The 14111-nt window shown below is 38.1% G+C and overlaps 1 protein-coding gene across 1 annotated transcript in view; it reads left to right on the top strand.

Annotated features, from left to right (window-relative positions):
* pawr (PRKC, apoptosis, WT1, regulator) overlaps positions 1 to 13576 on the top strand; it is a 69480-nt gene extending 55904 nt beyond the window's left edge. The window contains exons 5-7 of the mRNA XM_014009442.1: positions 1352 to 1469; positions 5773 to 5877; positions 12437 to 13576. Coding sequence (XP_013864896.1) covers positions 1352 to 1469; positions 5773 to 5877; positions 12437 to 12523 — 310 coding nt within the window. The 3' untranslated portion in view covers positions 12524 to 13576. The remainder of the gene's footprint in view (positions 1 to 1351; positions 1470 to 5772; positions 5878 to 12436) is intronic.
* The last annotated feature ends 535 nt before the right edge of the window (positions 13577 to 14111 follow it).

Raw genomic sequence — 14111 nt, 5'->3', positions numbered from 1 at the left:
AGGGGAGATGGAAACACATTTGCCGATTAAGCGAACATTTACCTCACATGATCAATCAGGTGTTTTCTGTTATCGGCGTCTTCTCGGATGTTCCCATAATGTATGAAAACACAGCTTGACTCAACAACAGGTACGTGTGGACTGACGAAGAGATGGAACTTTCTGAAAACTTCTCTCCATTGTCCCGTAGGGCTGCCACGATTAATCAATTAATCGACGACTAATCGATTATTAAAATAATCGTTTGTGGCAGCCCTATTGTCCCGAGATGTGTGGTCCCTGCTAGTTTGCAACCTCTACTTCCTGTTTATTACAGCCATGTGCAACATCAATGTCTGATGAAATTATGCTTTGTGTAGCCTGGTTGATTCAGTCCAAACAAGTAGATGGACACATGTTTAATTTGCATCTTTTTTTCTTGCTTTATTTTTTGCGACACTTTAACTTCACTCAACATTTACGTTACAATTGGATGGAATGTCTAATGTGTAAAAAGTTAGATTTTTTTCCTTTTAAAGTTCTCTAAATTGTCTGTATTTTCAATCAGAATAAGCTCAATTAGATTAACCAGAAGCAGCACTTTCAGATAATCCAAAATGTTTAAGAATTACTAAACAAAAGTATTAAATCCTAAATAAATATATATTTTGGGTTTTTCTTTGAAACCCATGGGAAAAACTTTAAATCTCTTACTTTTTAAAAGGTATTTAATTAATGCAAAATTATCGCAAACTCAAAACAGTATATATTGTTGTTCACATTAATAAGTTGTAAAATACTCTGAAAATCTTTTATAATCACCTCTTTGAGCCAGATAAAATAATACAGTATAAAGCAAACCATTTTCACCAAGAATTAAGTAAAGTTGGTAAAAAAAAAAAAAGATTTTATTCCTTGCTTCAGTCTCTAAGCAGCAAGTAAAGGAGATAAGGGTGATGTTTCAGAAATCTTACAATCCATAGTGACGCACTCCATGCCAGCACCTTTTTGAAGCTGTACTATAGAAATAGTTTCCTAATCAGAAGCCTTTTTGTACTAAAGTTGCGAATCCTCGTCACCCTCTTCTCCATTAAAAGAATAAAAGGTAGTGGGGGTGTTAATAATTCATGCCTAATTGAAAGGGCAGAGAAGATATTCCCACCTGTTCTTTTGATGATGGATGTGTCACCCTATTGAGGTTTAATAATGTGGCTCTGATTCATGCCTTCAAACAACCTTAGTGTGAATACTGGACTCTTTGAATACAGAGAATGAAACATGAATGTAACTCTTCTTACATCTTTGGTAAAAACTTGAAGGTTCAAATTTATGTATTCAAGTTGAAGGGTTGTCGTGTGTTTATTTGTTGCAGCTCTGCAGGACAGGGGCTGGAGGAGGAGGCCGGWGGAAGGAGCAGACAGCGACACAACCGTCACAACAGAGATGGAGGAGCAGGAAGTCTGGAAATGAGGTTGGAGGAGCTGGAGACGGTAAATACACTGAGCCGTGTGCATCCACTTCCACTTCCACATGAGCTGATAGAAGTGATTTATAAAATAATGCTGCATGAGCTGGACCTTCTTTCTAAATAGAAAGTAAACACCACCTGGAAGACATGGGTTTGTATTTTGTTGTAGACAAAAAGCAGGTGGTCTTCGTTCAGCCACAGTAAACACTGTTTGCCTCTCCGCTATGAGAAGGTCAGGCTGTTGGTCCTCAGAGATCTTCAAGTTTTTCTTGTCAAACAGACATCATATTTAGAGAACGTCAGACATCTCTGGGCGGCTGAAGAGCAGGACCAGAAAGTGACAGGTTTAATTCCTCATGATGCCTACATATTACGGTGTCTTTCAGCAAGACACCTAACCCCCAGCTGCTCCCCACAGAAGAACTTCCATAATGAACATAAACAACGGCATAGACGTTACTGTACTACATGATTGAGCTACAGCCAAAACATGTGTCTTTGTTTTTTTATGCAAAGCAATGCAGGCTGTTTGTTTTCCTCCTTTACTGGAGGAGYGAGTGGGAGGAAATGAACATCCTTGAAAGTTTGGTGCTGCTGACAACTATAGTGCCGCTGCCCCTCCGTCTCTCCACAAAAGAGCAGAAACCAGTGGATCGTCAGGTTGACATGGGGTGCACATGCATAGTCAGGTCACAAGTCCACAAGCAGAATAACATGAGCAGAATAAGTGTTCACATGCACACTTTTAGCATAAACCACCCCTCTCATTCTAATTACAAATTAATTCGGATCAGATCAGAATAGTCCGATTGGGCGATTACATGTCACAGTTTTATTCCGATTGGTCATTTATTCTTATTACTTGTGTCCATGTAAACCTAGCTAGTGTGTTCATTAGAGATTCATTAATTTTTTTTTCTAATTACGTGTTTGATGTCAGTAAAGGATTCAAACAATGTTAGCTTTGCTGCTATTGAGTTACCATCTTCCTGCTTGACAACTTATTAATCTTTATTTTATTTTTTCTTTATTATTATTATTTTCATACATTTTAAAGTAGCTGCGGCCACATTGTAGCTTACCACCATCAGTGTGTGAARGACTGATTGTCGTGTGAAGCCCTCTGGAACCGTTGCACTTGATGAAGTGCTATACAAGTGCAGTCCGTTTACCATTTATTCATGGGAGCAGATGAGGTGGTCCAAGTGCCTCACGCAGCTGCACTCTATTTAACATAAATTGGGGTGCATGAAGGAGAAGAGCACCAAAATATGCTCGAGCATGGTTTGATAAATCAAAATATTTCTGTGCTTACGTACTTTTCGAGTTTTGTCCGTACACCACTTGCCAGTGTGAAAACTCTGCACTTTTTCCATWCGAGGCCTCAAATCTGCACAACTTCCCTGCCTGTCTCCTCAACAGAACTRGGAAATCTAAAATTTCAGTACCCTGGTGGTAGATATTTCCTTTGAGACCCAGATTGTGGGTTTCGGTACACGTGAGCTTCATCGGATTGTCAACTTTGAAGCCCCAATAAAAGGAGCTTTGTTCAGGCGAATTTCCAATTTGACTCTTTTAGTGTAGCTGCAGAAGTTCTGACTTTGTGTCTGATAACTGCTGTTCTGCCGTGGCAGAAACTCTCTATGCTGTGGGAGAGATGACCTTTAACAGCGCAGATATGTCTTTTCCCTCTACACCGCCCCTATCAGACACTCAACCTCTCACTGCTCCCTGCAAAAAATAAATAAAAATAAAAAAAAACCCTCAGAATCAAATGTCACATATGTGGTTTTTGAAAAAAGCTTTTTAAAATAAGTACTGCTGTGACCTTCCCTGACTTCAGCGAGAGGTGCTTCTCAGGGTCAAATGACTAGAAGCGGCTTTGAAACAGTATTTCACACTCCTCTTTTTGTGCAGATTGTTTATTTGGCTTTCATGCACACGGTCGAGCTTTACATGACATCTCTTTTGTCAAAAATATATATAAAAAAATGCTCTCCCTCGCTGGAACTTTGAGTCCTTGCAGAAAAACGCTCACAAGACAATCACAGCTGCTTCTCATTTAAACATCTCGCACAAAGCTGTCTGCTCTCATAAGAAAAGTCAAGTTGGAGCCAGGTCAGAAAGAACATTGCGAGCCTTTAACAATGATACCATAACGGACAAGAAACGCTCATTTTTGTGTCGGTTTAAAGGGTGCCCTTGGCAGAATAACTGTAAAATACCTATTTTAAAAGCTACGATGAGTTACTTATCGAAGCATATTTATGTCCTCCACTATATTTTACCCATGGCTGTACCTTCACGATTGGTCACTATGGAAACAACTTCATATCTATTTGCAACAGCAAAGGAGGGGTGAAAATGTTGAATGTGGAACTCCTGTTCTGATCATCATTTCCATAACAATAGAACAACAGTTTGAAAATGTGTTCGCCTTAATTTAATGTGTTTATAGTCCGAGTTCGGTCCTTCTGTCTCCCTCTCTGTCTACGGAACAATATCCGTTTAATACAAGCTGTGGGAGGAGGCGGACAGTAAAAACTGACTTTCAGGTACAATTTTCTCCATGAAAGGATGTTTTTGTTCACAGCATTCCATTTAATATTGTGGGTTTGAAAGAGGCTGTGGAGCTCAGAGAAATAAAATTATGCCTTATTAAACCTGTCATTTCAAGAAAAGTCAGTACAGTGAGTTGATCTTTAATTGTGTTTTGGCAAATAAGTTCTACTGAGTGTTTTTTCTCAGCCTGAGTCCTGGTAAAGGACTATATGAGCTATTTGATTTAAAGATTAAGGAGCAGCATTAAGAAAACAAGTGAGCCCAGATTTACTCTTCTGTTCAAAAGCAACTATTACCATATGTTAAAGTTCTTTAAACAAGTGTTTTTTTTTTTAGAGTTTTCATCATGGAGTTCATTTGAAGAATTACAAGACACTAAAGACCCCTTCATTCACTATCTGAATCTGTGCATTTCACTCTCAATGATAAAGTTGCGTCTCACAGGGGAAGTTTTGTGTGATTGGTCAGACGTTTGTGGGCATGTTTATGTGGAAAAGAGCTCAAAAAAACAATGGCATTTGGCTTCGATGACTGCTCTTCCAAAAGCTGGCTGTTGTGCGTTCAAACAACAAGGATATTTTTGAGGAGGAGTTGTACAAGGCAGTCAAATTACATCCATATATATGACTTTTACAAACARTTGTAACAGGGTTCCTGCAGATCCTTAAAAAGTCTTAAAAGGCATTGAATTCATCAATCCAAAATAAGGCCTTAATTAGCTTTAAAATGTCTTAAATCAATCTTTCAGAAGTCTTAAAAATGTTAACACATTGTGWATAGGATGAKTGTAATTCGTCTCAAATACTAAAATAATTGGTAACATTTATTTTTTTAAATATTTACATGCAGACATTCTCCTTTGACATCACTTCCTGTTATTTCACATGCAAATATTTCAGCAACTGTCCATCTGAGCGATGTGAAATTTGTTTTGTAATATGTTGATAATGTTGTCTTTCCAAAAATGCGTTCACTTTTCTTACAAAAAATGGATGTCACGGACACAAGGTTTCATCTAAAGCAAATTGGGGTTAAGACCCCACTGTGGGTCCTAAAACTCCAAATTTTGGGTCGTTAGACTGACTGCTAAGAATGTTTTTGCTATGTTTGACAAAAAAAAAAAACCAGTTAGATATGGATTAAAACAGCTGGTCTATTAGCAGTATTTGAATATGTCAACCAAAAATACTTTGATTCATGAGTTTCTGCCACAGTTTCATTCTTTTGTTATTTGTGTTTATTATGAAATTGGTCTTAAATTTAATTTCAGTTGGCATTAAAAAGTCTTAAATTTAACTTGCTTTAAACTGTTGGAACCCTGTGTAAAAATGGCCGTTAATTCCTGGATAAAGATGGAACTGACATTGTGCATGGAAAAGTGTGGCWCTCTATCCATGACAGAGTTGTGGCCAAATGTAAGATATCGGGACTCGGTTGTTTGACTTTGGATAGAAAATGCTACACCTTGACACATTCAATCCAAAGGAGAGATATGTTTAAAGAAATAACCTTCAWAAAGTTATTCATGTCTTTAAAATTGTTTAGTTTGTATTGGCAAGAATCTCAATGAAAAAGACCGAAAGACACAATCTTAGAGATGGACTTAAAAATGCCAATTCTAATCTTTATCCTGACAGCTTGCTTACAATAATCACCCCTAGTTTCTTAACTGATACTGTTGAACAATACTGCTCACTTTCTGCTTGTTTGCAGGTGTAAACATACTACTTGTATTTTAAATAATTATTTATGTGCGTTTTCAGGAACTTGCAAGAGAGGTTCAGGAGAACACCAGGTTGTTGAAGGCCCAGCAGGAAAAGGATGATCTGATTATGAAACTGAAGGAGGAAATCGACCTGCTGAACAGAGTGAGCAAACATTTTTACCAATAATCGTACAAAACTTTTGGGAAACTTTTGTGTATGCATAGGGTTATTTAATTTTATTGAAGCTGCGTATGGCACGAAGGTCTGCGTTTTTAGGTTTTGTTTTGAGAATCCTGAACAGTGCTTTTATTTTTTGATTGACATAATGAAAAATGAAGTTGTTTGTGTGATTTTAATTTAGAAAACGTGCGACAAAAACATTGACAGACTTGTTCGGACTTCTGATTGTGATCATGAAAAAGCTGATTGGTTAAACAAATTCCCACACAGAACAAAAGCTTTGTCTGATTTAATCCTTGAGTTTTTTAACTTTATGATTGAAACCGCCAAGTCAAATTCAGCCTCACTTTTCCCTTGTAGTTATTAAAATAAAGCTAAGGGTCCAACAAGAATCATCGCCAAATTACAAGTTTGCCAACTTTCCAATTAGTGTGGTATTGTCAGAATTGCACTGACAGAAGGCAGAGATTACAGTCAGCCACCATTTAAAGAAAATATGTTATTTCACAGCTGGACTCCCTCTCCAAAAAAAAGGTGCTTTAAAGCTCACTGTGCACAGCAGGATACAGTTTAATCTTTATTATTAAATCATTCCACAATCAGCCAAATGTTTTCCTCAGTGGCAAACAGATAAGATTCTGCATGATACTCAAAAGGTCACCCTCCAGTGTGTCACCGTGGTATTAAATAATTAGTTTTTACGACAGGATTTTGAAGCCATAAGTGATGTGTGTATAATTGGTGGGGTTCTCCCTGGTGTAAACTTTGCGTGCGGTGTTAATTACATGCCAGGTACTTACAGTAAAGGTCATTCTTGTTCTCTTTGTGCCTTCTTTATGATAATATTTCTTTGCTCACCTGAAAGTATTACTTTTTATAAACGTCAAAACAAAAACATACGTACAGGACGCAAAACCAGAATTTAGAAATAGTTTGTTTTCAAATGAAACCCAGTTTCCACAGTGACATTAAAACAGTAGTTTACWTGGAAAGGTTTAGATTTCTCTTTGTTTGAGGTGAAAAAAATGGAGTTACTCTGAAWGCAAAGTAGACCAAAGTACTACAATCTGAAGCAGTTTATGCAAACACTATTTTATCTCACTGTCAGTTTCACATTACTCAGTTGTTTACACAGAATATTACAGTTATGTCAAAATATAAAAAGCTGGGGCAACAGCTAGCTGAAACGCTTTTGCTACATCTCCAGGAATATATTAATCCCCACATTTCTGAAATCTTAGTTTATGGATACTGTTTGTTTTTTTTTAAATAAAATAACTTCATCTGACATTTAAAACTGCACAGCCTTAATTAAAAGGTGAAATATGTGACAAAGCTAACAGTAAAAAAAAAAGGATAAAATTCAAACTCTCCTATCTTTCTCTGATATCCGTAATAAAACAGGTAGAGTTCATTGCAAGGGAAATAATGACATTTCAGCCACTAGATGATGAGCCAATTTCTATAATGGAAGGTTTCATCTTATTCACATCACCAGAGCCATAATATGTAATACTGAGCAGGACGTACTAGTTAGTTGTTAATTCAAGTCACACACACACACAACCTGCAGACTGCACGACAACACTTTACTGTCAGACYTATGGTTACAAAGACCCGGGGAAGGTTGGGAGAAAATTAAAATTCATCTTTCAATGTTGAACAAATATGGCAGATCACAATAGATATACTAAATGTGTAATCTAAAATAAAATTGGGGGCTGCTTTTTACAGTTTAATTTTTTTATTTATTTTTTTTGCAGAGGTTTTTTTTTTTGCATTCGTTACAAATCATTGGTACAAGGTTTTGGATTTTTGTACTTTCATGCAAAAACAGTATGATTCAAAACATTTAGTTGATTCCAGTTTGAACAGAGGTGGCTAAGGAACATACAAAAAATCATAAGCATTTGAAGACAAATGTCAAGTTCAGGAAAATTATTGATCTTATAGTCGACTCGCAATACCCTGCCTACGATATTGTGTAGCATTAAGCCAATAACGATTAATCTGACAATWATTGGATTACAATTAGGGGTGTCCCGATCCGATATTGATATCGGATATCGGTCCGATATCAGCCAAAAAATAAGTATCGGATTTTATCGGCCTGCATAAAAAATGTCCGATATAAGCGCTCCGAWATTAGCAGTCCGTTCCAGCAGTTCACTGARTCCGCTCCAGTGTTTCTATCCAGCAGCGCTTGGATCCAGCATGCAGCGCTCACGTGATCACAACAACATGCAGCACTAACAAGTTAGCAAGAATGTCGGCAGAACTTTCTATTTTCATCAGAAACAGAGTTGAAGCTAAGTGTAAAGTTGTCATGCACAAGTTTTCCGAGGGGAAACACAGAACCGTGTACGTTTTAAACCGGAGCGACAACTACTCTCCACCCTGGCAGCAGCTTTGCGGTTCGGCTCGGTTCAGCCTCGGTCCAGTGACCGCACACAGCCGCGCTGTTTCGGAACCTCCTCTCTGGTCCGGTCGGTGGTTCTAAGCTGGCAGAAGCGAGGACAGCACGCTTGTTTTGACATCCGTGGATTAGCTCTTGATGGACAGAAGAAAGGAGAGCGCAGCTTTTGTTTTGGAATATGAGCGACATGACGAGAGCAGTGATAAAAACTGCTCCCTGCAGGAGTGAGAGGCTGATCTCCACATGATGCTCAGAAAATGCAGCAGTAAGAAAGGTAGCTATCACTTTAAATAACTGACTAATTCTTACTATTTATTTTTTGCACTTGTTTTAGAGTGATGTTTAATCTGTTTACACACTTGTTTGAGTGAAGATTAAGTGCAATGATCACATTGTTTTAGTTACAGTCAGTAAAATTGGAGCTGTGGACTCTTAACTTTGAACAGACAATAATGTGGGGTTTTGTTTTGTCCCCACCTTCAGTTTTTTCCACCATAAAGCAGCACCAGGCTGACAGGTAGTAAAACAATAACCGAAGTGATTTTGAATTGTTATTTTACACTTTAAAATAACATTTTGTTTTTATTATGTTTTATTTTTCAGGGTATTATAATTTATTTTATAAAATTGTATAATGTTCTTCAGTTTAAAATGTATGTCATCCATTGGTTAAAAATAAATGGGTCAGTTTTTCTCTTATCTACTCTTTTTCACTGTTTGATCTGATCAAGACTTTTCTAAGATTTTACATTACAAAATAGGTAAAAGTGTGTGACTTGTACTGTTATGGTAACGGGTCAATATCGGTATCGGACAATTCTCAAAGTTGTAATATCGGTATCGTATCGGAAGTGAAAAAGTGGTATCGGGACATCCCTAATTACAATTGCACTTACATGTGGCTGACCTGGTTCACATTTTCTGGCTTTCCTAGTACTCCATTTTATGTTGGTGTTTCAGGTGAATAAACAAGTTAGTAGGGTTAGCATTAGTTGCTCAGTGCTGCCTTCCACGATTGGYCTCACATGCGAGCCTGATAGCCATGGTGTGTCTCACACAAGTGTACATCATCACCCAGCACTAACTGCAGTAAATGKAAAATGGAAAATATTAATWGGTAATAAGATTTTGCCCAACCCTACATTTTACATTAAAGTTAACCCACTAGCCGAGGTTGTGTGTGTTTTTTACTTTTGACTCCAGGTTGGCAGACGTACCTTTATGTTCACTGATCGAAATCTCTCTGAACCTTCCAGTCAGGCTGTCAACTACTCCTCCCTAAACTCCTAACCTTTTTCTGTGTTTCCTGGATCCACAGGGCTAGCTGGTACAACACACATCTCTTGGCATCTCTACAGGGCAAATATGGCAGAGATTTAAAAAAAAAGATTGTCTAAAATATTCAGAGAAAACTGATTCTTCCTCTTCCCACGCAGAGCCAGTCTGAATCGAAACAGATCAAGCTCTATCAACACAAACCAGTCAGGGATTTGAACATTTTTAGCAACAAGTCAAATAAATGACTGTCTCCTGGTTATTATCTGGACACTTTTGTTGTGGTGACGGACACCACATAACCCATCAGCAAACACAAAGGGTGTAATATTGCAGGAGGCAGCAGTCTGATAGCATCACAGGGACGTGCGGCCGGTCATAACAGGAGAGCTTTATGTGAGGACGCAGCGAGAGGCGGGAGAAATATTAGTGAAAGAGGCTGCTGCAGGGCCCGGTGTCAGACAGGAGATAACAGATGATCCAGTCGCATCTCTGCAGAGCAAGACTGAATCCTCAGACACCGTGGAAGTTTATTTGGATGAAAGAAAAGATAAACCTCAGCTGGTGGGTTTGTATCTCCTCCTTGATAAGCTTTCAATGGAGAACTTCATGTTCCAGAGTTCAGTTTATCTCGCAGCGTTATTGATACAGATTAGATCAAACATCTAATGTGAGGAGTAGTTTGAACTTCAAAGAACAAGTCACCACTTCTTTACTCATTACCTTTAGTTTTTTGTTCTTTCCAAACTCCTAAGGTAACATTAATTAGAAGCAAATCACAGTTTTTTGTTGAAACTTTCATTGTTAAAATTATTTTTTTTCATATTTATATATTTTCTTTTCTTTCTCAACAGCTAAAGCTGTAGAACTGACCAACTACAAAAAAAAATAATAAAGAGCAAATTTAGAACAATAATAATAATAAACAGTTTTTTGTTTGTTTTTGTTTTTTGCTAAACAGTACAAATATCCAGCCATGCTRTTTTTCTGTAATCTGGAACAAACTGTAAATGTATGCAAGTTTTTGTAGATATTGCTGTTCTGTAGTATTTTTTAGTTATTTTTATTGCTTGGATTTAAAGAGACAGCATCAATACGAGTTCATCTGAGATGCACATCAGAAAAGAGGGGCTTGTGGAGTTACAATAAGGGGGAATTCAGACCAAAGCGTTGCAGTTCTACTTTATATAGACTCCAAATGAATGATTTAATGTGAAAAAGAAGGATTTTAAAGCAGGTCATGTCTACTTAAATTGAAATTTGTGGATTCTAAATGTTTGTTTATTTATTTATTTATTTTAACTTAAGGAAATGATTAAGAATGATGTATTTCTATTACTGTAAGCCCCCGAGCACCAAAACCAGTAGAAACTAGTGATAATTGATCTTAGTGTTAAACCCACTTGACTTAGTGCTCATAAACATAGTGCCTAAGTGACATACATAAAGGGTTGGCTTTATTGTCATTATTTTAATCAGTCTCCTCTGTAGCAGAAGTAACATGCGGTGTATTAACTCACCACCATCTCAGCACAGCTTTTTAATTTCCTCTTAAAGTTGTTCAGTTTATTCTCAACAGCCTCACTATCACGTCGGTGACTGAGGCAGCTGAAAATGAAGAGTGTCAGCTTTATGAGACGGAGCTGTGCCAACTAGGTGCCTTCATCATTTGTAACTAATCAATCCCGTTAATGTTTAATTTGTTGCCATCATTGTGTGGTGGAACTAATACTTTTATGTTTAAGCTAGTATTTCGTGACATCCTTTAATAACCTAGGTTTTCATGACATGCTGTTCATCTGCAGACAGAATGATTAAAGTCAGAACAAGATTTGCTAGCAACAGTCATTCTTAGATACTGTATCACTTGTGTTTATCGTTGTGTTTTCCATTGATCTTGTATCCAATCTTGCTAAGATGACAGAATGGTGTTTGTTAATATATATATGAGGCCTCTTGAGTGAGTGACACGGTGTTCAACAGTGGACACAGTGGAGAGTGGAGAGACAGAGAGAAGCAGAGGCACAGAGACAGGCCAGGTTGTTCTCTGTGTTTCCTGTTGTTGCAATAAAACTCAGCTGATCATCTCACGGAGTTCTTGGACCACGTATTTCTGTCTTTGTTAAATAAATATTGCCATAACAGTTGCATCGCTGACTGAAGGGGGGGGGGGGTCATGTCAGTGAGTAGCGCTCATTCTACCTCTCTAACTCTGTGCTAGACTTTTTTTTTCGTAAAGGGTGGCACAGGGTTGGGAGCACYTACTAAAAAAGAAAATCACTGTATTTGAAAATTCAAAATGGCCACCACAGCTAATTCTAAACAGATTTATTCACCTGTTTTAAGAAACACTGAGCTGAAATTTATTCATTTTTAGACATATAAAGCTAAAGATTAGTGTAGAAGTAGCCAAAAACAATTATCAAGTTCTAAATGCTAATAAAAAAATCTAAGTGGCCACAACAGATGACTTCTAAAGGCTATAGGTCAGTCATTTGATACTTTTTGAGTTTAAATTAGTTGTGGAGTAGATGAGAATGATCACATGCCGATTGCTAAACCAAAATTAAYCTAACCATTAATGCTAATTTTACAAAAGTGCTTTAATTCAGCCATTAAAAAAAACAGCTGAAAACTTAAATATTACAGTAGTATCAGAGAACAATACAAAATCCAAGATCCCCACTCACTTGTCAGTTGTATGGGGGTGGCACCTGGGGTGGCCAATCAGGTGCAAGAGGTGGCTCTCTGGCTCCACCCCTGGCACAGACTGAGCAGAGTGTTGAATATTCATGTGGCTCAACGTGTGGCAGGAGGTACAAACCGCCGTGTGCTGTGCCCTCTCCTCAGGACCTGGACGACATTGAAGACGAGAACGAGCAGCTCAAACAGGAGAACAAGACTCTGCTGAAAGTCGTGAGCCAGCTGACGAGGTAGAGCCGCTCCGCACGACACGGCCAACACGACCTTTCACCTGACGTCCTCCTCGGGGTCACGTCCAGCAGGGTGGCCTTGTATGTCTGATTCAGTGTAGGTGAGACTTAAAACTGGTCATCCTCGGAGGCTCACAGCCTTTAAAAAAAAGAAAGAAAAAGGAAAAAAAAGTGTATTCTCATTGACGTGAAAGCTAAGCCGTGCAGTGARGATTGTTTGTCATCTTATACATATTTAATGTAAATGTCTTGTATATAGGTCATTTAGATTGTTCTTTTTTTCCTGTTAAGGTTTTAAAACAAAAATAAAATAAAATGAATGTATCTGCTGCAACAACCAGCACGACAAAACCTTGTTTAGATGCTAAAATATAGACTCTTCCACTTTGTGCACACGCAAGTTAGTCACACAGATCTTCAGTGTTCGAATTGTTTTCTATTTAGAARCAAATTCAACACTCACTGCTACAGTATCAGCAGCCAAAGTGGGCTTAGTGCCTTGCAATGCATGAGACTTTTTTATTTTTTATTATTGTTGTATGATTTCTGAAATAGTTAGAGCCTGGTGCTTTATTAGGGAACACTTCATTTTTCTAACTTCTTGGTACATTTCAATCCAACGGGACCTATAAACCTGATTAAAAGTATGTTCAATAAAATATTCAAATCTGTATTGATTATGTGCCTAATGCGTTTCAACATCTCATTCCTGTTGTTTGAACGCTTTAGGGGTGTTTACAAGTTGCTGCAACGTTTGAACGATTTTCATCTGCATCTGAACCGTGTGTTGTTGAACTTTTTTTTTTTATGAAAACCAAATGAATAGAAGGAACTTGATATTTGAAACGGATTGTTGCTTCAAGGGAACAGGCTTGGCCGCTCGCGCCTGGATCGTTTTATTCCTCCTGTGGTAGTTTTTAAGTCACTTGTACAATCGCGCATTTTCGGGTAAAGAGCAAGAAGCTCGCAGACGAACACAGAGCTGTCTCTCTTTTCCCATTGCATTATGCATGTACAGAAGATTAAGTCATTTAATAAAAGTTTGATTATCTCTCTCCTCGGTCGACTCGCCTGTGTTCATTAAGGCTAATTTGATGTGATGATACCATGCCACTGAGTCGGTAATGCAATGTGACGGTGGTAGAGGGGCTTTAGTTCCTCCTCTTAGCTCTCAGCACACACACACACACACACACACAAATAGATGATGATGATTCAACATGCCAATCATCGAACTGACTGTAGCCGGGACATGAAACCCCATCTAGACTGCAGAGCTTATTATGCAACAGAAACGCATTAATAACCTCACCTAGTGACAGAGTGGAGGAGTGAAGAATCTATATTGGACTAATGTTCACTAAATTTTCAGATAAAGGCCTTTTTCAGAGCTTGGAAAGTGCTGGCGGCTCTCTCCATAATCCCTATTAGCATTTTTATGGAAAGTTGCCGGGTTTGTCATTTCTGAATAGTCAGAGGGCACAGGCAATCCATATCTGCCTTTTGGTTTGTCAGGATAAGCAGCCGGTCTGCTCTCAGCAGCTCCATCAGACCTCCTGCAAAGTTCAGCCGTCGTCAGAATCCTTTCAGTC

This window comes from Austrofundulus limnaeus, unplaced genomic scaffold (genome assembly GCF_001266775.1).
Source record: "Austrofundulus limnaeus strain Quisiro unplaced genomic scaffold, Austrofundulus_limnaeus-1.0 Scaffold58, whole genome shotgun sequence".
Classification (NCBI taxonomy): domain Eukaryota; kingdom Metazoa; phylum Chordata; class Actinopteri; order Cyprinodontiformes; family Rivulidae; genus Austrofundulus; species Austrofundulus limnaeus.
Note: the sequence above shows the minus strand (reverse complement) of the source record. Positions and strands in the feature narration are given on the sequence as shown.